General features: G+C 50.2%; 1 protein-coding gene across 1 annotated transcript in view; it reads left to right on the top strand.

Annotated features, from left to right (window-relative positions):
• The window catches only part of SSH1 (slingshot protein phosphatase 1), a 56,615-nt gene that overhangs the window by 10,022 nt on the left and 21,767 nt on the right, over window positions 1-24,826 (top strand). Inside the window, exons 3-6 of the mRNA XM_025267453.3 lie at window positions 16,091-16,194; window positions 20,741-20,805; window positions 21,281-21,402; window positions 23,428-23,496. Coding sequence (XP_025123238.1) covers window positions 16,091-16,194; window positions 20,741-20,805; window positions 21,281-21,402; window positions 23,428-23,496 — 360 coding nt within the window. The remainder of the gene's footprint in view (window positions 1-16,090; window positions 16,195-20,740; window positions 20,806-21,280; window positions 21,403-23,427; window positions 23,497-24,826) is intronic.

Genomic DNA, 24,826 nt, shown 5'->3' with positions numbered 1-24,826 from the left:
AGGCTCTGTGTAGCAGGCTGCTGTACCAGAGCTACTGCTGTGCAACAAGCCACCCCAGACTCGCAGCCAAAAATGGCACACAGGTTTACTTCTCAGCTCGCATGAGCCAGGAACCCTTGACATGATTGTGTTGGATCTTCTGCTCGGGGTCTCACGTGGCTGCAGGCAAGATGTTGACCAGGGCTGGGGTTGCATCTGTGCCTTGGGCCCTCTTCCAAGTTCACACTGATTCTTGATAGAATGCATTCTCTTGTGGCTATAGACATGGCTGGCAGCTTCCTCAAGGCCAACAAGAGAGTTTGCTGCCGTCAGGGAATGCCATCAGGAGAGAGATGATTGCCTTTGCCATCAGTTATAAACTAATTAAGGGAGCAGCTCTCCCATACTGGTCCCTGGTCCCAGCATACACTCAGCACAGGGTGCTTGCCCAGGTTCCTGGGTAGAATCCGCCCAGAAGTCTCAGTCCATGGGAGTTGTCGAGATGCGCCAGTCTAACGGAGAGAAAGACGCATAAAGAAGTAGCTTTCTGTTCAGTGTTGCAGACGTGGTAGGGTGTGTCAAGTAGAGGCGATGCTGGCTAGTGGGGAGGGGCCAGGAGCCCTGGGGAGCCAGCAGGGTTCGACCACCTGCCAGAGACTGTCCTGTTCTTGTGGCTCCGTGCCCACACGCCCCTTCACCCCTGGAGACCTGCCTTCCTCCCTTCCAGCCTGAACCCCAGGGGCCCCGCCGTGAGCGGTGTGGCCTGTCCCGTGACCTCCCTGACTGTGAGCTCGAGTGAGGCTGGTACTCGATGTCCCTTCCCAAGCAGTGGGTCGCCTGGGTGGGCACCGGGGGTGGGCAGTGTGTGCACATCAGGGCTCCCATTCACGAGGGGCTGTAGGTGCTGGGAACTTTGGCAGCTCGTCTCATTTCTGTCACCCCCACAAGATGCCGGCCTCATTGTAGGAAACCGCAGTTCCCTGGGGCCGGAGACAGGGTTTAGACTCTGGTGGCTGTGATCAGAAACCCGCGTCCCTTCCTGTCCCCTCCCTCACAGCTTTACTGGCAGCCGCCTCCCACCCCCACCCCCGCTTGAAACACTTGGGATGCACACACTTGCAACAAGTGAAGAGTTAATTTGATTCTGTTGGAATGTAATTAAAATTACTAAGGTTAACTTAAAATGAGTTTTGCTCAGAGTCTAGTAGGTTTCATTAAACGTTTGAAATAGCAGTGCTGAGACTTCTAAAGCGTGCCTCGGGCCCGGCCTCATTTTCCCGTGCACTTAGCACACCAGGGAGACATGTGCACCCGAGAAGGCGCGTGTGAGCCCTTTCTTCTTAGTGGTACCCACGATCACCCTGTGGTAAACAGGGTGTTTACCTGCTAAAATGTGTTACCTGCTGTGTAGCCTTTAGGCCAGTCACTAAACATCTCTGGGCCCCCACTGCCTCCTCTGTCAGGTGAGGTGAGATTAGATAACAGCTCCCAAACCCAGGAATAAGCATCTTCAGGCCCATCAGTTTAGTTCTATGTCACCGTGTTACAGCTTCTAACCATCCTCTGTAGCTTTGTAACAGTGCATCCGGAGTTTCTCCTTTATTCTCAGGCTGAGAACAAGGTCAGCTGTATTTGGGAGGTAAGGGGGGGCGTCTCGCTGAGTCACCCTGAGATGGCGAGAACTGGTATGGCCTCTGAGAGGAAGTGGACCCTCTGCTGGGACCCACTTCCCCCTCAGTGTGTGTTGGGCCAGGCACGCTTTGCCCCGGGAGCAGGGCCATGCCCTTGGTGGTGACTGCCTGGGCAGAAGGCACTCCCGCCTTCAGAGGTCATCTTGGCGTATGTTGTGCTGCCGTGAGACACTCTAAATTTGGGCAGCTTATTGGGAATATTCCTAAGACTAGGAGGAGGCCCACCAGAGTCTTTGTGCTTTGAGAAAGGCTGTAGGAAGAAAACAGGATTAATCAAAATAGGATTAATCCGGGTTGGGAGGAGCCACTCCCAGGGCATGCCAAGTGATGGGGCTGGGAGTGGGGGGTGGTAAGACTAGGAGTCTGGCCTGCGAGGTTCCCACATTGGAGCATGGAAAGCCCTGGAGAGGGTTCGCACTCCCGCAGTGGAGATGGTATGTGTTGATGAGAGCGCCCCACCAGGAGCCCGCCCCGCCCTGCAGTGTTGGGTGAGAACCAGGGATACATGACTGCCGTGTAAATTACACAGTCATGCTCCTGGCTGTGCTTGGCTGGGGCGGGGCCTCTAGGCCAGGTCTGTACACCCCCACCCCACCCCCTGTGTGACTGTGACCTCACGCCAGCCCCGCTGCCCTCCCTGAAACAGGAAGAGTCCTCCTGGGCTTCAGGGAGCTTCTGTGAGGCTGAGAGGGTGTCTTGTATATTGTGTTGTGCCTGGTCCTTGTCTGACAACAGGGCACCGTTACTTTCACTGATGCTGAGAAGCGACAGTCCCTTCTGCTGCCTTCCTGACCACCTTACGCCCCACCCCCCGCCCCAGAGGAGTTCTACATCAAAACCCAAAAAGGTCAACCTAGTCGAAGCCAAGGGAAAACAGCAGCCTCTGCCCGACCTGTCTTCCTCCAAGTTACACGGAGCCTGGCACCAGGTTTTTATCCGCAAAGCATTACGTCTTGTGTGCCTTTATTTTTACAATTAAAAGAATTTTTCCTTCATTGAGCAGCAACTTTTGAAGCTTTTTTTTTTTTTTTAATATTTTGTTTCAAAGAAGGCCCAGAGGCCCCCCCCTTAGGAAATGCCCCAGGGGCCTCCGTGCTCTGGGAGAAGTGACCCCCACACGCTTGCTTGCCGAGCATTGGGACCCGCTGGGGAGGGGACTGTTGACGTGGTTTGGAGGGAGCCGGGCCCGCTGCCACCTCCGGAGATTGCTCGTTTCTTCTCCCCAAACGTCTAAGCCCACGGTTCCATGCCATGTCTGGAGCCGGTGGAAGTTGGGAGCGTGTCTGTTCAGGGTTGCGGTGGAGACCGCTGAGCCCCACGGCAAGTGAGCTTCCTCAGGAGCCCACTTGCTAAGCCCAGGTGCACCGTGTGGGCCCTGCACGCCGGGCGGGGGAAGGAGTATCTCGTGAAACGACCTGGTAACGGAGGCGCTTTTTATCTAAGAGTGGTTTGCCTTATCAACTCAGCCCACGTATATTTGGTGCCTGTGTATGTTTTGGGTTCTGTGCCGAGGGCTGGGAATTCCATGTTAAATATAAAAAGACGTTGTTAACGTTCCAGAGGTACCTTGTGTGTGCCATGTCCACTGTGGCTCCCAGAAGGGATTTGAAACAGCGTGTAACATTCAAAGCGAATCATCTGATTTAAAATTGGAAAGTGGGACCTGGAGAACATGGGGGAAAATAAAGCAAAGTGAGGGGACAGTTGTATGTGGAATTCAAGGCATAATGTGGGTTGGTGTAATTACCAGAGTTTGGCTGTATATCTGACTTTGAGTTTCCGAGGAGTCAAAGCAAAGAAAGAAACGACCATCCCTTGCTTGGTTCACGGTGTCCTTAAAAGACCACCAGGTTGGTCCCCCTGAAGAACCGTTCCTGAGGGTGGGTATTTGTGAGGAGACCCAGTATGATGGGCGGTGAGTCAGCTTGCCTTAGGCTGGGCCCTGAGGCCCATCCCACCAATTTACCTGTGCGTTTGTGGTCTGGAGAGGTGAAGGTGGCAAAAGTACGTGGTGCCAGAGCCGCCCAGCCACCCAGCTACCAAAAACAGGATGCTGAACAACATCCTGCAGGCCCGCAGAGTCCCGACTCCACTTGCCTGTCCCGACTCCGGCTGCCCGTCCTGACTCCACGTGCCAGTCACAACGGGAGGCTCTCCGGGGCAGGTCGCCCCCCCAGCCTTTTCTCAACATGCAGTCTCAGAGCAGGAAAATGCTAAAATTAGGGCTCATGTGGGCCAGCGCCCTGCGTGTGTACTCGAGGCCTTCAAAATCTGGACACCCAGAGACCGAGAGGAACTGGGAGAGGGGAGTTTCCCATCATCCTCCACGGCCTTGTGCGCAAAGCAGGCTGCTGCTGTTCTGGAAGTGCGGAGGGAAGGTGGTCCTGAGGCAGGGACAGATCTTGGGTGCTGAGGGGCAGAGCATCCCTGAGAGGGAACCGGGAAGCCAGGATGTCTGCCAGCGATGATGACCAGCAAGAGGGTCTTAAGCTTTTATCACTGGCCCATAAAGAAAAATTGTTGTTTAGTCCCTCAGTCACGACTGACTCTTTTGCGAACTCACGGACTGTAGCCCACCAGGCTCCTCTGTCCTTGGGATTCTCCAGGCTAGAAGACTGGAGTGGGTTCTCATTTCCTTCTCCAGGGGATCTTCCTGACCCAGGGATCGAACCTGCACCTGCTGCATCTCCGGCATTGGCAGGCAGGCTCTCTCCCACTGAGCCGGCCACTGGGGAAGCCTAAGAGGAAAAATGAGAGGCAGTGTTTTGCCAAAATCCAGTTAAGTGGAATTTTTTTAGAAGTAATTTTAAAAATTTAGAAGCAGTTGAAAACATACATAAAAGTTGCAAATGGAGTACAGAGAACATTTTTCTGTAATGTTTTGAGAGTAAGTTGCCAGCCAGATGCCATTTGAATATAAGCAAGGACGTTCTCCTACAGAGCAGGCCATTAACCCAGCTTGACCTGATCCATGACTCCATCTAATCGTCAGACCCCGTTCAGGGTCCACCATTGGCCCCAGTGGCGTCCTTTGTTGGAAAGGGTCCAGGTTAGTATTGCCCCCTGTGCAGCATGGTCCTGTCTGCTGCGTGTCCTTCAGTCTGGGATGTTCCTCAGTCTTTCTTTGACTTTGACGACCATTTGAAGGGACAGGCCATTAGTTTGTAGAATAGAATGACCCTCAGTTTAGGTTTGTCTAATGTTCCCTCAAGGTTAGATTCAGGCCGTGCAATGCCAGGTGGTGTTCGCCGTGGTCCTCAGGTGGCTTTGCTGGGCTTCCTCCCTTCACGGGTCTTCTTTTCCCTTGCGTTGTGAGGTGTCTCTTGTGGGAACACTTTGAAACTGGCTCGGCACCCAGTGCCCCCTCAGCTTTTCCATTTATTTGTATCTGTGTGGACACCTGTTTGTTTCGTGCAGTGGTTCACAGTCTGTTAACTGTATTCTTGACTTCAGGGTTCAAACTGCCCCTGATTTGGCCTGTGGGGGCTCGTTCAAGTTGGCTTCCGTGTCCCTGGACGTGCGCATCATCGTTTGAGCACAGCCTTGTTTTCCGACACCAGAGGGCAGGCCTCGCCTTGTAGTTTTTGCCCCGTCTCTGAAATCCATCATTCCTCCGCGCAGCCCTGGTTCCTTTTAGTAGAAAAGAGATTTCGAAGTAGGCAAGTGGTTTTTGTGATGTGTAGAAATAGCAAATCACTGTGTTGTATGCCTGGAACTGGGGCTTCCCGGCTGGAGCAGCAGTAAAGAATCCTTGCCTGCCAATGCGGGAGACGGCAAGAAACGCAGGGGAGATCCTGGGAAATCTCGTGGACGGAGGAGCCTGGTGGGCTGCAGTCCATGGCAGTCCATGGCAGTCCATGGGGTCGCAAAGAGCAGACACAGCCGAGCGACCGACATACACCGCGTGCCGGGAACTGACAGTGGTGCAGGTCAATTATACATCCACAGAAGCTTTTTAAAATAAAGCGTTTATGAATCCCTTTAACCCCTGTGAATAATCACTGAAAAGGATAATTGATGGATGAGATTAGGGGCTGGTGCTGGACCTAGAAATCTGACAGTGGAATGCAGAACACGGGAAGTGGTAGATGCAGGTTGCCAAGTTCTATTTATTTGGGTGTTAGTTGATTGATGGGCCCAGCTGAGAACTAAATGTCCACTAATTAAAAAAAAAAGGCAGAAAATATTGCCATTTTTTTCATGTACTCCGTAAAGCCTCCTTGAAACTCATCCTGCTCTCTAAACCTAAATGATATTAACAAGGGCTTTTCTTTTGAAGAAATAAAATTATACCAAATTAATCTGGGAAACAAAAGCAAAGACACTGAGGCAGGCATGCTTATTACTACTGTTGGAGGTGTTCTCTGCAGGTCTTTTCAGCGGGCAGAATTTGGGACTGTGTGGCTGTATGTGCACACACATACACACACGTGTTACACATTTGCATCTATATTACTCTATTTATGTTGAAAACCATGAGTTCAAACTGATACCTTCAATTCCGATCCAACATCTCCGGGTTCCTTCTAGTTTTTTCTCGTTCCATATTTGTAATCCCTTTTCTCATAGCGCGAGAAACCTGCCTCCCATTGTCCCTAAAGTGTTTATTTGTCTGATCAACCCCCTTGTCTGCCACCAGCCCCTCATCTTTGTGGCCACCTCTCCGCTCCTTACCACACCCCCTCCCCAACCTGGAGGCCCTCCCTGCTCTGCCTACCAGAGGGTTTTCAGTGGGAAAAAGAAGCAGACTTGCTCTTTTGATGCTGTTTTCCCAAGGTGTCCACTCAGCAGAAGTTTGACACTTTCTGGAGAGACTTGTGGTGTCGTTTCCTGGCTTTTCCCCTGCTGGGTCACTAGAACTTGGATAAGCCATGTAATCGCTCCGAGCCTCAGTTTCCCTGTGTCTGAGAGACTCACAGATGGATGCTAAGGGTATCCATGACGTGCCCAGCAGGACACACAGCACAGATGTTTATTATTGACTTTACCTTTGCTGAGTGCACATTACCTTCTGGGCGCTGAGAGATGGAGAAGCCACAGCTTTGATGCTCCAGACTCTGGTGACGTGGGCAACTTAGTTGTGTTGTTTGAAGCACTCGGTTGCCAGGAGGACCCGACCTCTGTGTGGCTGTAACAGCATTTATGCAGCAGCGAATCTTTTTTTTCCCCAAAGGTTGTAATGCTTAATCAGAGGGGTCTGATAATTGATTGAAGCTTGAGAAATATTTTCCCAGGTCACATGTTTTCATTGAATAACCGGACACCTTGTTAATTTATTTTTTTTAAAGATTTGCATTAATTTATTATTTTAGGCTGCGGTGGGTCTCTGTTGCCGCACCTCGCCACCTTCTCCAGTTCTGACGAGTGGGAGCTCCTCTCGAGACGCGGTGCGCCGGCTTCTCATTGCGGTGGCTCCTCTTGTTGAGGAGCACAAGCTCTGGGCTGCGTGGGCTCAGTAGCTGAGGTGCATGGGCTTAGTTGTCCCACGGCATGTGGGATCTTCCTGGGCCAGGGATTGAACCTGTGTCTCCTGTGTTGACAGGCAGATTCTTAACCACTGAGCCACCAGGGAAGCCCTTTAATTGATTTTTTTTTTATTGACGTTTGGTTGATGAATGACATTATGTATAAGTTACAGGTGTGCAGTATAACGATGCACACTTTTTAAAGATCGTGCTCCGTCTGTAGTTATTATCAGCTTCTGGCTGTGTTTGCCATGTTGTATCATACATCCTTGCTGCTTATTGTACACGTAATAGTTTGTACCTCTTGATCCTCTGCCCCTGGGTTGCCCCTCCCCACTGGTAACCACAGGTCTGTTCTCTGTATCTGTGGCTCTTATGTGTTCTGTCCGTCCTGTACATGTTGAGCACCCAGTGCCGTAGCCACTCAGAGACGACCAAGGTGAGTTAGTCACAAAATGGCTTTGAGGCTGGAGGAGGTACATAGCTCAGTTTGTGAGTATTTACTTCTGAGTATAGACTCTGCTGTATGTCAGGCAGAGAGGGGGACTTAAATAATTATGTGTGTCCTGGCCCTAGAGTCCCATGGTGAAGTTAAATACGCTGGCGTGAAGATAATATCACTACCAGTTAGTAGGTAAACAGGGCCAGGAACACAGTTTGGGTCCTTGGGGTCCTGTCCCATTCTAAGTATATGACCTTGAACGAATGACTCACCCTCTCAGTGCTCAGTGAGAGAAGGTGTTGTAAGATGTTGAAAAGCATGGCTTGCAGCCAGGGCGGCAAGGGGGGGCTTCCTGGAGGAGGTGTGAATGTTGGCAGGTGGGCAGGACATGAGGAGGCTGTGTGTAGAGACACAGAGTAGGAGAGCTGACAGGAGCAGTGACAGGTGGGGTGGAGCAGAGAGCGTGTAGAGTGTGGGAGGAAGAGTGTAAGAGGCGATACAAGGAAGCTTTTTATTATAAGTCACTTTTGCTAACTGCACTATAAGCCTTGAGGTCAGAGCGTGTAAAGCTTAGGTTAGAAACATGAATGGCTGGGGCTGCCACTGCAAGCAAGTGCAAATGGCTTCTCTAGATGAGGCCACATCATCGAACGCCCTGGAGCTGGGATCTACGCAACAAGGGCAGTGGCTGGGAACGGCATGGAGCAGGTTAGAGGCCAGGGGTCCTCTGTTCTCCACCCTGATTCCCACTAGGCTGCAGGCTCCCAGCGTAGCTGTGCCATCCGGATCATAGCTGCTCACCACACGTGGCTGATTAAAGCCCAGTATTCCTGGGCTTTCCTGGTGGCTCAGACAGTAAAGAATCCACCTGCAATGCAGGAGACCAGGGTTCCATCCCTGGGTTGGGAAGATCCCCTGGGGAAGGGAACAGCTACCCACTCCACTATTCTTGCCTGGGAAATCCCATGGTCAGAGGAGCCTAATGAGGTACAGTCCATGGGGTCGCAAAGAATTGGACACGACTGAGCAAATTTCACTACTAAAGTCAAATAAGACAAATTCAGCTCATCCACCTCACTCATCACCTTTCAAGCGTTCAGACCATAGGCCTCTCCGGCTGCCATATCAGACGGCACAGGTGGAGGAGGTCTCCTTCCTCTTGGACAGCATTGCCCCGCAGGAATGCCGAGGACCCCACACAGAGCTGGGCACACGGGGAGTGGACATCGCACGGCTCACGGGGCTGGGGGCCTGGGAAGGAAAGGGTGCCCTCGCCAGGTTAGGACTGGGCGACCCATGAATATGGGATGGAGCTGCCTCCCAAAGAAAGGGCTGGGAACTGGGGACAGTTGAGACAGTCCATTCTTGGAATTTCTGAGTTGTTTCAGAAAGCGTTTCCTTCATGTGCCTGTTATTTCTGGCTGGCTAGGTTGTCTCTGCTGCCATTGCATTTCCTGTACAATGCGGCCTTTCTATCTCCGTGCTCACGAAGGGGGCTTTAGTCCCGGTGTACCAGACATTCACGGGCAGAGACACCAGCTCCAGCCTCCACAGACAGGGCCTGAGGGCTCATGGGGGCCATCGAGGAGCCCTCCTGAGGTTTGCGGAGCCAACCCAAAGCAGGGTATCTGCTATCCTACTTAAGCAGGGGGAGAAGTCCTGCTTTTGCGAGCTTGCTGGTATATTCAGCTGCTCGCTCCCACCCGTTGCTATGAAGGCACGCTGTGTAGCTGGCTGCGGAGAATGTCTCTTACTGTCCAAAATACTTGCGGACATTCCTTCTCTCTGAGAGAAGCCCACGCCTTCTAGCCAAACAATACATGCCCCAGCAGCAGAGACATTTGTAAGGAGCCCTGCCAGCATTTCTTGCTGGTGACCCCATTCCCTGAGTATAAGGCCCTGCAGAGCTGGAGTTTCCCTGTGGTCAGCACTCTGTGTGGAGCGGAGCCTTTGAGGAGAGGGCTCTGACTGGCAGGTGAATCAGGTGAGCTGTGGTCTACACTTAGAGCCCAGAGAACGGCCTTCGGGACGAGGCCTTACCCAATGGCCCCGTGAAGCACAAAATGGAAATACGGTGCTGGTACACCCCGGGGTCTCTGTGACTTTTGAACTTGAGTTCAAAACGAGAGAAACATCCGCGGGAGAACCGGGGACAGAGTGTTCTGTCTCCGTCTGCAGGGTGCCTGCCTCACTCCTGTGATAAGTCTTCCATCGCCTTTGTTGTTGAACCACTAAGTCATGTCCAACTGTTTAGAGATCCCATGCACTGTAGCCTCCCAGGCTCCTCTGTCCATGGGATTCTCCAGGCAAGAATACTGGAGTGGGTGGTCATACCTTTTTCCAGGGGATCTTCCTGACCCAGGGATTGAACCCAGGTTTCCCTCACTGCAGGCAGGTTCTTTACCATCTGAACCACCAGGAAAGCCCAGTATTTGTTAACCTCGATGGACTTAATGGAACCCCCTCTTGGAGTGTACATGGGGACCAGCTTTCCTATAGTGACAGCTTTACGAGCATTCCGTAAAGAATTATCGTCAAGTCCACTGGACAAACCAGCCTATTCCGTAATTACTGGGCAGAGCTGTGTGCAGTCGAGGGTTAATTCTATCCATGCAGAAGTTATTCAGTTCATTTCAAACAGTCCAGTCAACATGAAACCTTTTTTTAAAAAATTGAAGCATAGTTGCTTGACAGTGTTGTGTTCATTTCAACCTTTCTTAGAGTCTATACTTTTAAGCTCATGTTCTCTGGTTTTATTTCCCCCCCGCAAGATGTAGCATCAGAAATCCTAAAATCATAACCAGTTAAGTAACTTCTTGTATCCACTTCTATAAAATGAGTGTAATAATGCCTGCTGGGTTCTCCGTAGGAGAGCTTCTTGAAGATCAAATAGGCTGACATCATCCAGAGAGCTTTGTCAACAGCTGGGCTTATCAGAGGTCTGATTCATTGTTATGATTGTCATCTCAGATGACTGTGATGCAGGACTGCCTTTCAAGGGTAGGAACACCTGTGACTCTGAAAGCATTTGGTAGGAAAAGGGCATGTGTAGTTATTTGCTAACCTGTTGTGCTACTTCTGAGGATGGTATTATTTTGTTTTGTTTTGTTTTTTTTGACCTGGCGTGGCCTTCCTTCATTGCACCTAATCATGTTTGTATCCTTCCGAGAGGAGCACAGGTTTTTATGGGTGTTATGTTTCACCGGCAAAAACATATGTCGTGTACCTGCTGTGTGTATGAAGGGAGCAGCTTCCTCTGTGTCTTCTGTGATTGCTAAGTGCAGGGGTTCTTAGCCCTGACTGTGCTTCAGTAGCCATTTTGGGACTTTTAAAAAAAAAAAAAAGGTGCCGAGGACTCGTCACAGACCTTCCGAATTAGAACCGGCTGGTATTAGACCTGGACATGAATGTTTTAGAAGTTTTGTACATTCTTCCCACATACAGCCAGAAGTGGAAATTAGAAGCGTTACTATCATATTCTATTGTGCGATGTCTCTACACCGAGTGTTTCCCTTCTTCAAGGAATTATGTTTCTAAGTGGCCTGGCACACATCCAGACTGCCCAAATGCAGACCCTTCCCTTAAAGATTGTTGTCTTTACCTGGTCAACACTCATTTGGGCTTGGTGTACTGTGGTTCTCCTTACTCTGCAAATACTTGGCTATTTGAATGGCTGAGCAGAGCCCTGTAAGTGACTATCAGAACATCCACATAATAGACCAGGTGTCAGAACCCAGAAATATGGATTCCCAGACCAGTGCATTGTATGTTTTTAAACTTCGACATGCACTTAGAGTCATCGAGGCAGTGGGTTAAAAAATGAGGTTGCCCAGACTCTCCTCCAGACGCTTTCAGGAGCCAGACTGCCCTCCTTCATTTGTGAGAAAGAAGAGAATGTCTTCCCGCAGAGCTTGGGGAGGAGACGGGGTGGCACGTGGTGGGCGCTCGGGCAGCGGCGGTGCTGTTGGTGAGAAGCAGCTTCTTGACCAGCGTGGCTCTGCCCCTCCCCAGCCGCCCCCCCAGGACCTCCATTCAGTCCAGAAGGACCAGGTGACATGTCCTGTCCCGTAACGGTGGTGGTGGCACCCCTGGGGCTGATGCCAGGTCTTCTCTTTCTGAGGCTGTTTCCCATCTCTCTCCAGCGCCTGATGCGTCCACATGCTGGGAAGAAGGACCAGGGACGGGTCCTCTCCTGACTCCTCAGCGCTGCTAGGCCTGGCCCCAGAGGGGGCTGCAGGGACTCCACTCTGGTCCTCCCTCTGGGACAGACAGCGGCGAGGGCATTCCAGGGGTTAAGAAGGTGGGCATGGGCCAGAGAGACATGGGTCTCAGCCTATCTCATAAAGATTATGCTCCTGTGGCTGAAGTTTCCTCAACCATAGAACAAGAACGATCGTAGCATGTGTTTCCCTTGATCCTCTTGTGAAGGTTAATTTTACCATTCGGGAGCTGGGATAACCTTGCAGGCGAGGCCTTCCCAGAAGTCTCAGAGCCCTTCCTTCACAGAACATTGCAGAACCCACCGCTCAGACACACTCTCTTCGCAGCCCTCCAGGGTTCCTTTCTCAGGGAGTTCATCCCATCCTGCCTGGCATCGTATATAGTTAGTTGCATCCTTAACATAAGTATTTCCTCTGCCAAAAGAAGCAGGAAAAGCAGAGCTGGCTTCCGCCAGGTGGGTTTCAGCGTCTCATCCCACACTCTCTGGGACACCCACCTGCTCTTCCTCCAAAGCCTACCCTGTGCCCCCTGAGAAAGGGTCTCAGAGCCCCTCCCCTTCCCTCTACCTGGAATGCCATCCTCCCACATACACACACTAGATCTGCCTTGAGGAGCGATTAGCACGACTGAAGGCCTTCCAGGACGTATCTGTGCTTTTAAAAAACACCCAACAACCGTGGCAGCTGCCCATGGTCCCTGTTGGGCGAATGGATGGTGATTTGAAAGAAACAGAAATCCTTCGGTGTGTCGGTTTGAAGAAGAATGGGGTCCTCATGGCTTGGGGCAGGTTTCTGGGCTGCCAGCTGTTTTTCCTCGCAGTTTCTAACGCACACCCTATCACTTGTTCCCGAGGCCCACAAAAAGCCGTAGGAGTAAAAGTGATTAGAGGAACTTCAGCTGTTTTGCTCCCTCTGAATAGCCCTCTTTCATCAGGATAGGCAGGGACAAGGGCCTTTTTTAAACCCAAATATCAGGGAAGGACGAGGGTTCCAGCAGAGCCATTTGCCGTCTGGGTGGGAACGCCATCCTTCCTTCCATCAGAACGGGCACTCTGCCGCTTCCCTGGAGGGCTCCGTCCAGCCTCCTCTTCAGACGTCCATCCTTCTCCGGGGAGCGGGGAGGGCAGGGGCTGGGGGCAGTTCAGATCACACGATGTGACCACGGCGGGCGGTCCGGGACCTCTTCTGTGGTGCTGACATCTGCCTCTCCAGCCAGCCACCCCCCACTACTTCTACTCCTCAGAGGTTTTCAGCAAAGCTAGTATGTATCGCCACCGCCGATTTCTGTTTCCCTCCCGCGTCTGGGTTTCTGGGTGACATTCTGGCTGTTGCTGCTCGGAGGGTGGGGTTTTCTGGAGGACCCCGTCCGTCTGCAGTGCCCTGTACAAATTATGACCCCACGTCATCTCCTAAAACCGGCCTCTGAGACTCCTCTGTATTGTGGAGATAAAAAACAGGGAGGGTGGGGGGCTGAACTTGTTCTTAATCCCCCATTGGGATTTTTCTCGCGGCGACCAAGGGAAACATTTCCGTTTCGTTTGCCTGCGTCTGACTTCCCAGAGCTTTAGTCTAAAGAGCTGTCTTTCTGGGGACCAGCACCTTTGGGGAAAAGGCTGATTTCACTGGAATGATGATGGGTGGTTTGTGGGTGTGTTTTCCTCATCTGGAGAACCTTGAAAAGGAGGTGCGCCATCCCCGAAATGGGGGTGTCTGGAGACTGATGAACCCGGGGACTGTATGGTGTCAGAGCCCTGGCTGCAGGAGACAGTTGTTCACATCAGCCCCCCAGCGAGCGAGGGAGGCTCTGAGCCCAGGGTGAGCTCAGAGCAGAAGACGGGAAGCAGGGCCATAAAGAATATCCATCTCATTTTCATAGGTCCCAGGACTACCAGGTTCTGTGGCCTCTGGGCCCCGGGAGTCATCCAGCGAGGTTTTTTCCTTGTGCCCCATCTGCTTACTGTCTGAGCCGCAGGGCCATCTCTGAGGCTGGGGAGGGTGTGTTCTCTGAGCCTCCCCGCCTGCAGCTTCAGATCTCGCCCTGCACAGAGGAGGACAGAGGCAGAGTGTTCCCGGGGAGCCCAGGCACACAGCCCCCTGAATTGACATGTAGCCTCAAGGCTCTTGATTCTGTAACAGCCTCAGAAACACTGAGGAACAACTGGCCTCGAAAGCGATCACGGGATAAAACCAGCCTATTTTGCGTTGTTCCTCCTCCACCCCCACCCCACCCCTCAAGGAAATATAAGGGAAACCAAGGGGAATTATTGCCCATGATTTCCAAGGCAAAGGTCACCGTCACTGGCTGGCTGTTGCCAGAGGGCTCAGGTTTCTGGTCACTATGGATTTTTTTTTTTTTTTTTCATTTTTTTTTTAAACTCATGAACAAAAAGAGGTTGATGATGCCTTGCAAAGTTTTCCCCCACCCCCCCACCAGCTGCTTCGATGAACTGATTGCTGTTTGAAGTTTCATGCGTTTTGTTGGAGTCTCTTGGGCAGCGATGAAAGTAGGTAGTAAGTGATCCATGTCTTACCTAAAACAGCATAGTTCAGAAAACAAACTCAGTTGTAAGATTTTTAAGGAAAGGGTGAGTGACAAGTTTCAGGGGTAGAAAAGTGTTGGGCAGTTCTCTGCCATTTGCTTGAACTAGACAGCCTGGGATGTCTGTCGGCCAATGGATGCTAATGAGCTTTTTGCCTGCCGTGGGTAAGTGAGACTCACAGAAAGGGTGCATCTCGTTTCTTCCATTATTTACAGTCCTAGACTCCTCAGTGCTTGAAACTGGCACCACAGGTCCGGGACTCACAGGGTGGAAAGGGTGACTTGGTAGTATGTGACGATGGAAAAAGAGGCGCCGTCCAGATGTGAACTGTTGCCCACAGGAAAGAGATAAAGCCAGTTGTCCGTAGGATAAGAGGGGCAGAACTAAAACCTTAACGTTTGCTATTTGAGCCATTGTGATTTTTTAGCGTGCGAGGCAGAAAAACGAACAGATTTCATTGGCAGTCTTCATAGTATGGAAGATAACCGTTTTGGTTTTTTTTTCAATTCCAGAAACTGCTGACTTGACACTGGCCCCTGCAGTGAGATTTCTTAGCTCCTGGGGTTGGATTTTAGACTTAGCTGAATATTCCAGGATGAGAATGTCTAACTACCAACTTTAGCTGTCCTGGGCAATGATGATTTTGTTGTTTTATGTCACACAAGATGTCCTTGTGTTTCTGTCAAGAATTGATTTGTTTTTGTTTTTTTTAAAGTGCTTCTGTTTCTTAGAGATTTTTCTTTCAATCAAATATGTTAATTGGTTGCTCAAGAGAGAATGAATAATATATATAGCTCCCTATAATTTGAACTGCAGTCTTTCACAAAATTAATAAAAATGAAATGTTTTGCATTATGACTTTGAAAGTTAAAATATCATTTACAAAAGTTAATATTTGCTCAATACAGTAAATTTGGAAGATGCTAAGAAGTAGAAAAAAGATAACCTTAGCACTGTTAATAATTTTGGTGTGTCTTATGTGTAGTTTTCAGAGATGATGGTTTTTTCTAAGTAATTGGTGGTAATTAATAGCTAATATAGTCTATCAGTTCATACAGGGTGGATTTCTGCATAAGCTAAAGATTTTCTTGGTAGCCAAGTCATGAAAGTGAAATTTTTTATTGTAATTCTTAAAATCATATGTTAAATATGGATATTATTGCCTGTTAAAATAACAAAGACCAAAGATTCCCTCTGCTGAGAAGTTCATTGGGTTAACTTGAGCTTTTCTATGGGAATAGTGGGCACAGCCACCTGTTTTTCTTAAGATGCAAACAGATAGTGAAAGTGTGATTTCATCTTCCTTATGCTCTATAAACCGAAGACACCAGGAAGCAGTGAGGTTGTTAAAAGTTCAGAGTGCTGGGGGCAGAGATCAACAGCAAAAGTCTGAAAAATTCACAAAAGGAACCATCCTCTGCTCATCAGAGAGTCGGTCTCTGTTTCTAGAAGACATCGTATTACAGTGGGGTCCCTTCACAGTGTCCTGCAGGAAGGGGCTCTGAGTGCTGGAGGAGCCCATGGAGACCCTCGGTGTTGTAGCCCAAGTATCCTGCTTTGTCCCGTAAACTCTCCAGCAGCAGGCTTGTGGCAGAGCTTTGGGGGGAGTACTGTGTGAGATTACCATAGGAGATATTTCATCCCGTTGGCGTTTTACATGCCACTCTCCAGCTTTTCCTCTGCAGCTCGTCTTTGCCCATTTTCCTCTGTGAATTCCAGCCTAACTGTGCTCTGTTTTTTTCCCTCTCCCCAGCTTAAGTGAGAGCTTTTTCATGGTGAAAGGAGCAGCCCTCTTCCTGCAGCAGGGAAGCAGCCCTCAAGGCCAGCGGAGTCCTCAGCACCCCCACAAGCATGCAGGTGATGGCTTTAAACTGACGCTCTTCCCCAGGGAGTTCTCTTCTATGCGACTGAGCAGCCCTCCAACGCTGGTGTTCAGCACTGGGCTGCTTTCCAAGGCCAGGGAAATAGCGCAGCACAGGTTGGTAATGACAGGCGCAGATCAGAGGCTCTTTTCTTGAGGCCATGTGTGTTTTCCTGACGGCACTGGGAGCCAGCACCCTTTGACCATGCGTGTGTATATAAGGTCAGCAGCTTTCTGTTTGGATGTAAAGTTTCCCTACTCAGTCTATCAGTTAACTGCAGATTTTAAGTTACGGTATCCTGGGCTGCTCCTGGTGGCTCAGACAATAAAGAAGTTGCCTGCCTTGGAGAAGACCCAGGTTTGATCCCTGGTTCAGGAACATCCCCTGGAGAAGGGAATGGCTGCCCACTCTAGTATTCTTGCCTGGAGAATGCCATGGACGGAGGAGCCTGGTGGGCTGTAGTTCATGGGGTTGCAAAGACTCGGACACGACTAAGCAGCTAACACTTTGACTTTCTTCACATGCCTTTTTAACAAATGCGCCAGAGCACCTTATAGCCAGATGTTGTCCCCTTGAAAAGTACTGCCTTGGGGTACGAGATGCCTAGTCTGTCATTGCTCTGAGCGTTTGAAAAGCTCTCATTTGGGGAATTTTTTTTACAAACCTTGGGCACGTACTGGGTTGGGAAGTCTTTATTCTTTAATGGTGGGTGGTTTTTTGGAAGTAAACAGAAATTATAAAATGGCATCAAACCAAGTATTCACTGAGGCACAAAAGCAAGGAAATAAGAAATATGTACAAATTTCCATAGGAGCAGCGGTCTGGTGGTTAAGACTTCACCTTCCAATGCAGAGGGTGCGGGTTCAGTCCCTGGTTGGGGAACTGAGATCCCATGTGCCTTGTGACCAAAAAACCAAAACAGAGAAACAGGAGCAATACTGTAACCAGTTCAATAAAGACTTTAAAAATGGTCTACATTTAAAAAAAAAAACCTTCAAAAAAAAGAAAAATGCCCACGAAGTGAAAGTCAGGGAAGCCTGACACGCTGCAGTCCATGGGGTTGCAGGGTCGGACTGAGTGACTGAACAGCAGCAACAAGGTAATAAGACTGGTTTTCTTAGGTGACTTGACCCTGAACCTGAAGGCATTTGGGAGTAAAGGATTAGGGAGGCATTTGCGTCCAAGTGGACCTTTGTAGCCAGTGGGGAGCCTCTCCAGGCACTTCTTGGATGGGCAGCTCACATCTGAATAGGCGCTGGAAAGACCTCGCCTCTCAGAACAACAGCGAATCAAAGGCGCTGGCAGTTGGGGCCGGTTCTGTTGTGACTTCGGTCATCTTGCTTGTCTAACGTCAAGTCAGTCAAGCCTCATCTGGGAGCTGAGTCTCTAGGCTAGAATTTCCTGTCTTAGATTTTATAGCAAACCCCAAGGCTCAGTCAATATTGTCACATGCTGATATTTACAATCAAGATTCAGGTCTGTCGTAAGCTAAGTAAACAATCCTTCTGCACAGGGCAGCAGTGTGTTTTGTGGAAAGAATATTTATTCTGGAGCCAGACAGACCTGGCTTCTGACCAAGCATACAGAACTTTCAGAGTCAGTTTCTGAGCTTTGGTCTCCTAATCTTTACAATGGACATCAAATATCGGTAACTCAGATGACGAGAAATGTAAAATTTATGCACGTTAACAGGCCTACCTTCTCCTTGGTGCTCTGCCTGCTTAGCTGTAATCACTGCTACAGTGACTGCTGGTACAATGAAACTACAAACGGAACTTTTGCTCCTTAATCTGCTAGCAGTTCTGCCCTGTAAGGAGTGTAAACTGTTGTTCGTGGCTTAACCATAATGCATGAGCAAAGCCAATGCTCAGTTTTGTTCCCTGAGTATTAAATGTCTCCTTCCTCAAATTCAGCGAATATTTGCATACTGTGCGCAATCTTGGGGAAGTGACTACAAAACCGTCTTGTAAAATCCCTCATTCCACCTGGTTGGTGCATCTCTGGAAGGTAACACAAGGATGGGAAGGGAGCCTGATGTGTTGGCTTTTCTGCCCTGGGGTCTGGGGGAGCCAATGAGCTCAAAAAAGCAGGGCTTGTCCACTGGCCACACATGCTCAGTACGTGACTGTGGGTCAGGCACACGCTGGACTTCACGGCAAGTCCCCAGACGACCCACAGGCCCCTAAGCAAACCTCAGCCAAGCTGAGCACTTTACTCTACGTCGAGTAAGTCTGCTCATGTTAGCCAGTCCAGTCGGGCCGAGACTCTTCCTTTCCAGGGCCCACCTATACTTCAGGCTCACATTCTCTGCTTTTTTTTTTTTTTGCAAGTGCTTACTAAACACTTTAACATACAGAGACTGTGTGAGGCTGCCAGGCCTGGGGTTGGGATTTCTCTCTGTCAGCAATTCCACGTCTCAGCAGACAGTCCCACTGAAAGGCCTCTGCTGCTGCTGCTGCTAAGTTACTTCAGTCGTGTCCAACTCTATTCGACCCCATAGACGGCAGCCCACGAGGCTCCACCATCCCTGGGATTCTCCAGGCAAGAACACTGGAGCGGGTTGCCATTTCCTTCTCCAATGCATGGAAGTGAAAGTGAAGTCGCTCAGTTGTGTCCAACTTATAGTGACCCCATGGACTGCAGCCCACCAGGCTCCTCCATCCATGGGATTTTCCAGGCAAGGGTACTGGTGTGGGGTGCCGTTGCCTTTTCCAGAAAGGCCTCTATCTGTGTGGAAAGGTTCGTTTTCCCTGAGCCACTCATCAGACAAGGGACTGGTGTCCGCCTTCATCCGTGTGCTTCTGTGACTCAGAGTAGGGGGTGGGGGCGCCCAGGCGAGTTGGGAACCAGCCATGGTGGTTGTGTGCCATCCTGACGTTGGTGACATGACAAGTGAGCGTGCTGCTGGGTAGAGAAAAGGAACGAGGATCGTCCCTCCAAGTCGTTTCTCATGGGACGTGGTGCCGGTGTAGGGTGTTGTGCTCTGTGGGATCCTGGAGGAGAGAAGACAAGAGGGCAGGTTTCCAACAAACTCGACTCCTCTGAGCCTGGAAGTGCCATTTGCACATCATTCGTCAACCTTCTGTAAGATTAAAAAGATGCTTTTTGCCAAAGGAACATGCCGAGGGCTTCCCTGGCAGTCCAGTGGTTGAGACTCTGCACTTCCACAGCAGGATGCAAGGGGTCTAATCTCTGGTCAGGGAACTAAGATCCCACACACCGCATGGCCATAAAAAGGAACATTTCTTGAACTAAATAAAAAATGAAAATGCAGCATACCAACTTAAAAAAATTATATGGGAAAATCAAGTTAAAAAAAAAGGAACATGTCCAGTGGATTAATCCCTCTAGGTTCTAATCATGATCTGTAGGGTCATTTTTTTTCTTAAGATAATTGTTTCTTAGGAGTGTTGCACAACTGAAATGATTATGGATTTTCTGTGAATTACTCCTTGCACTTTTCTTCCACATCAGCATCTTTACAGTTGAACCATTTCTTCAGAACGATCCCCACACAGACATGTTTGAAATATACATAAGCTAGGAAAAAAAGCGGCATTGGAAACACCCTCACTACTTTCTGGTTACAAAGCTCAGTTATGGGGTCCCCTGTGCCTGGGACACGCAGCCCTTCTGTGGGTTGGATCCTGTGTGGCTGTGGAGGCTCACCACCTCCAAGAAACTCTCTTCCCCTCCCTGCAGCCCAGAGGCACCCCCCAGGGACCCTGCGGCCACTTAGTGATGTTCGGAGGCTGACCTTGGATTCCTGTCTCTTTTCAATCACCTGGGGGAAACAAACAGAAAAAGAATATATGATTTTTAGCAGGAAAAAAAAAAATGCCATTGCTGTTTACTCAAATTATATCTCTGGGTACCCAGCACATACCTTCTCTCTGTGCAGTGACTTAAAATATTTTCCCTCCTGGTTATAGAAGTCATGTCTTTCACCCTCTTTTAAGGAAAGTGGTATGTGCGTGTTAGTCACTCAGTCATGTCCAGCTCTTTGAGACCCCATGGACTTTAGTACCATCAGACTCCTCTGTCCATGGAATTCTCCAGGCAAGAATATTGGAATGCATTCTCTTCTCCCAGGGATCTTCCTGACCCAGGGATCAAACCCACGTCTCCTGCACTGAAGGCAGATTTTTTAAACGGCAAATAACCCCAAGTCCTTTTTCTTTCAGACCAACCCTCAGCAAATCCGTCTTCAGCTGTGTCTATAGTTTCTGCTGCCCCCACCCCTGCAAAGTCACATTTGCTTGAATTTAATAATATTTCTTCTCTAGGCTTGTCTGTATTTTTCAGATTTTGTATATAATAATAATAATAATAATAATAAACCCCATATTGCAATTAGTTCAGAAAACAAAAGCAACTTTAAAAAACCTGGCAGTGAACTCTCTCTCTCACCCATACTCACTGCAGCATTCAGGACTAAGGGAAGTCCATGTCTTCCAGACCCTCAAAACCAGCCTCTCCTGGGTGTCTGCCTAGAACGTAGGTGGGTGACCTATTTTAAACTTTCTCCATTTGTCCAACAGGGGACCTGCCTCAACATCTTCAAGTCATGATCAACCTTCTGCGTTGTGAAGATAGAATCAAGCTGGTAAGAAGAGATGAGAGTGGCAAGTTTTCATTTTTAATGGTGACATTTGGTAGGCACTTACTGATGATCAGGGAGTTGGAAGGGAGGTTGGGGAATGAGGGGGTGGAGGGGGTTGGCTCTCTTACATTATAGCAAATTCTCCCAAGCTGTTCACTAAGGCCAAATCCCCATCTGCTCCTCTGTCCCCTAGAAGGTGCAGGAAAGGGTGGATAAGGTTTCTGGGTCAGTCTGTGCTGAGCTGAAATCATCTTTCTCTGGGTTTTATTTGTTCACCCGTATTTAACGAAGTTTGAGGGTCTCCTCTGAGCCAGGCGCTGTCCCTCATGCTGGGGATATAAACCAGATGTAAGACTTTGATCTTAATTCCAAAACTCTCAGGGGAAAGATAAAAACTAAAGTCTCCGGTCTTGGGCTGGTGGAGGAAGGGGCGGCTGCCTGGAAAGGCAGGCCAGCAAGAGCATGTCCACCCATGTAGGCCGTGCGCTTGGAGAGTGCCTGGGCGGAGCGGGTCCGCTACATGGTGGTGGTGGATAGCAGCGGGCGCCAGGACACGGAGGAGAGTATCCTGCTGGGAGTCGACTTTTCCAGTAAGGAGAGGTGAGTCTGCTCTGCACGGTGGCTCCCCTCTGCGGCACGGCCAGGAGTTGCTGCTGGAAAAAGGTTTCCAGGGTCTCACACCCATGGTGGGGACAGTAGATGACAAGGTGGTCAGGCCCTGGGGACCGTGGAGCCCCTCATTTTAGCTCTCGTGTGCTGTGCTGAGCTTAGGGTCTACACTCTGCTTAGAGATTTAACCCTGGGTCCCAGGGGTGCCCTAGAAGAGGGCACCTTAACCGGGAGGGCTTCCTGGAGGAGGTGCCAGCTGTGGTGAATACCCCAGGGCAAGCAGGAGCCAGACCAGGTAAAGCAGGAAGGCGCCTTCCAGGCTGACCATCCCGTATGGAAGTACGTGATCGATGCGCATTATATCAAGGGCCTGATTCAGTATTACTATCCCCTGGATTCCCAAGTACTTGTTGATGGGTCCTGGGTCAGAGGCTTGAAGAGAGGTTGGGAATTTCCCAGTAACTGGAGGCCAAGTTTCTAATAGTTATATCATAGATCTTATTATGTGTGTTAAATGGAGGTGAACGACTCTCCTTACATATCAGAGAAGTTAATGCGAGTGAGATCATTGCAGAGCCTGAATTTGTTAAAACTGGATTAGAGTAGACTCTCTTTATTCCTCATTAACCTGCTCTTCATTAAGCAAGCCATGCGTTTGCATTCTCCTGAGTATGAGGCAATAGGCGCAGCCCGGCACACAGGGCAGCAACAGTATCCACGGTTCTCGGCCTCAAGGAGCCTGTAAGCTCAGCGGGGAGAGAGCCGTAACCAGAAGTCAGGGTGATGTACCCAGTGATGGAGAAGTGTGGGATGGTCACGGGAACCCAGGAGAGGCACGGGCCTGGCAGGCAGCCTGCCAGAGGCCTTCAGGAGCAGGCGATGGCTAAGCCCAGTCTTAGAGGACGAATGGGCTTGTCAGGTGAGTCTGGGGTTGGGGCAGGTCAGAGGGTGCGTTGGAAGAGCATTTCAGGCAGAATTGATAGCAGAAATCACGAGCCGCAGAGGTAGTGGTTGGGTGGAGACCGTGCTGTCTTGTCTTGTTCTTGCGAGGGGGCTGCCATTAGTCCCACCCTTGCGACCAAGACTCCATTGCTTGTTACAAGTAAATGAAGTAAAAGGAAGGCAGATACAGAAGCGGAGGGTTGAGAAGATCCCCCATGGCTGCTGATACTCAGAGGACCGAGTGGGTTTCGTGAACCTGAGGACTGCCTGTGGCATGGTTTTGTGTGCATAGCCGTAGTCCCTTGGGGGCTATCAGCCCATAACAGAGAGATGTCTGTGTAGGGTCCCTGGAGGTGGTCTGAGCTGGCCCTGGAAGTGACGGCTGTTTCTCACAAGCCGACTCTTTTTCAAATTCCTGAAGCATATTCATAGTGATCCGAGGAGACCCTCTGATAAAGCCTTTTCTTTCCATCTGTGTTTCTCAGCAGTGCCAGGCTCTGAAGTGGTCAGGTATCGTATCGCTGTTAGGATATGCAAAAAAAAAACCACCACACAGATTAATCTCAATTTTAAAACACCAACTGCACAGCAGCTACAGAAACAGAGGTCCAGAAGTGAACTCCAGTCCTGCTGTTGGCCCTTTGCCCACCCCTGCCACCCCAGGACAGGAGACTGAGGGTAGCTGCCACAATTTGCCTGTGTCCCCTAGACTGTGTGGCCTCGTGCCAGGCGTGTGCCTGCCGTTGCCGGCTTCCCCACTGCTGCGCTGTAGGCGTGTGGTCTGCTGGTTGCTCCTGGCCCCTGAGAGCTGCAGCTGAGACCTAGCATTTGTGGAGTTATGGTCCCCCGTGACTGTCTCTAAGCTGGGGTTTCTGGCCATCCTAGGCCCGCGTCTTCTCGAATTCAGTGGTGGGCTGTCCCTGCAGACAGATACACCCCTAGGCAGTGGGACCCGGGGCAGGTGGTGGTTCCCCCCCCATGAGCTGGACCAGCTGGGTGGAGACACAGCAAGGGAAGGCCTCGCGCAGGAGGGTGGACCCTAACTCCAGACGTCTCCTCTTCCCTCCTGTGTAGTAAAAGCTGTACCATCGGGATGGTTCTCCGACTGTGGAGCGACACAAAAATCCACCTCGATGGAGATGGGTAAGGAGACCTCTTTAAAAAGGCTTCTTTCACCTTAGACTTTGAAACACAAGTCAGTTTGGACATCGTTGGGTAATCATTAACACAATCTCTGCGTGTGACATGTTTATCATGTCAGGAGAAGTAATATTGCCCTCCTGTGAGGCTCACAAGGCAGGGTCCATTTGGGACGTGATACAAGGGAGCTTGGGCTTTCCTGATGGCTCAGTGGTAAAGAATCCACCTGCCAGTGCAGGGCACATGGGTTAGATCCCTGGGTCAGGAAGATCCCCTGGAGGAGGAAACGGCAACCCACCCCAGTATTCTTGCCTGGGAAATCCCATGGACAGAGGAACCTGGCAGGCTACAGTCCATTTGGTCGAAAAGAGTCAGGCACAACTCGGCACTCACACACCTCTAATGAGAAGGGAGTCTGGGTCACGAGGTTCCAACAGAAACAGTCTGCTTTCGGGGAGATCTTCTGCTGTATGAAGTTCAAGAATAGCATTAAACAGACGTTCCTTCATTTGCCTTGAGTTGTTAACGTGCGCCGTGTGCCCTCGCGGCGACTGGTCCCTGCAAGTGCACGGGTGACATGGTGCGGCTGGAGTTCCAGGTCTCAGGGCTGAGGGGAGATGCACAACCAGTGGGTGCAGTGTGTTTCAGGTGCCCCTAGGGGGCGCTGAAGAGGCGGAATCATCCCAGCGGGCCCGGGCAGGTAGACCAGGGCCAGAGGGCGGTCCAGATCCTAGAGCGGCAGCGAGGTGGGGGGGACCTCAGGTACGGCCACTAGTGGGAAGAAGCAGGGGAGGAAATGATCTCCACCTGAGATTCCAGCAAGAAAAGTTATGTGGCTGTGTAGATAAAACTGGGAGGGAAAAATGAAAATGAGATTTACTGAAGACATGGGCTTACGATTACTTTTCTAATTTTTAAAAATTTTTATTTGTTTACTTTTTAAAAAATTTTTGGCACTGCCGTGCAGCTTACAAGATCTTAGTTCCTCAACCAGGGATCGAACCTGTGCCTCCTGTAATGAAAGCAAGGAGTCTTAGCCATTGAACCTCCAGGGAATTACCATATATATTTCCCTTTTAAACTTTTATCTTTCATTAATGTGTTTCTTACGCAACTCTAAAAAACATTGATGGGGACTTCCCTGATGGTCCAGTGGCTGTGACTCCAAGCTCCCAATGCAGAGAGCCCCTGGTTTGATCCCTAGTCAGAGAACGAGATCCCACATGCCTGCAACTAAGACCCTAATGAAAAAAAAACACCTAGATAGTGAGTGTGGGGCCAGAAGTGGGGGAGCAGGGTGGGCAAGTGAAGCGAGAGTGTCCAGTGCTGGGGT

The sequence above is a fragment of the Bubalus bubalis genome, chromosome 17, assembly GCF_019923935.1.
Source record: "Bubalus bubalis isolate 160015118507 breed Murrah chromosome 17, NDDB_SH_1, whole genome shotgun sequence".
Classification (NCBI taxonomy): Eukaryota; Metazoa; Chordata; class Mammalia; order Artiodactyla; family Bovidae; genus Bubalus; species Bubalus bubalis.
The sequence above is the reverse complement of the archived record's forward strand: the minus strand, read 5'-3'. Positions and strand labels throughout refer to the sequence as shown.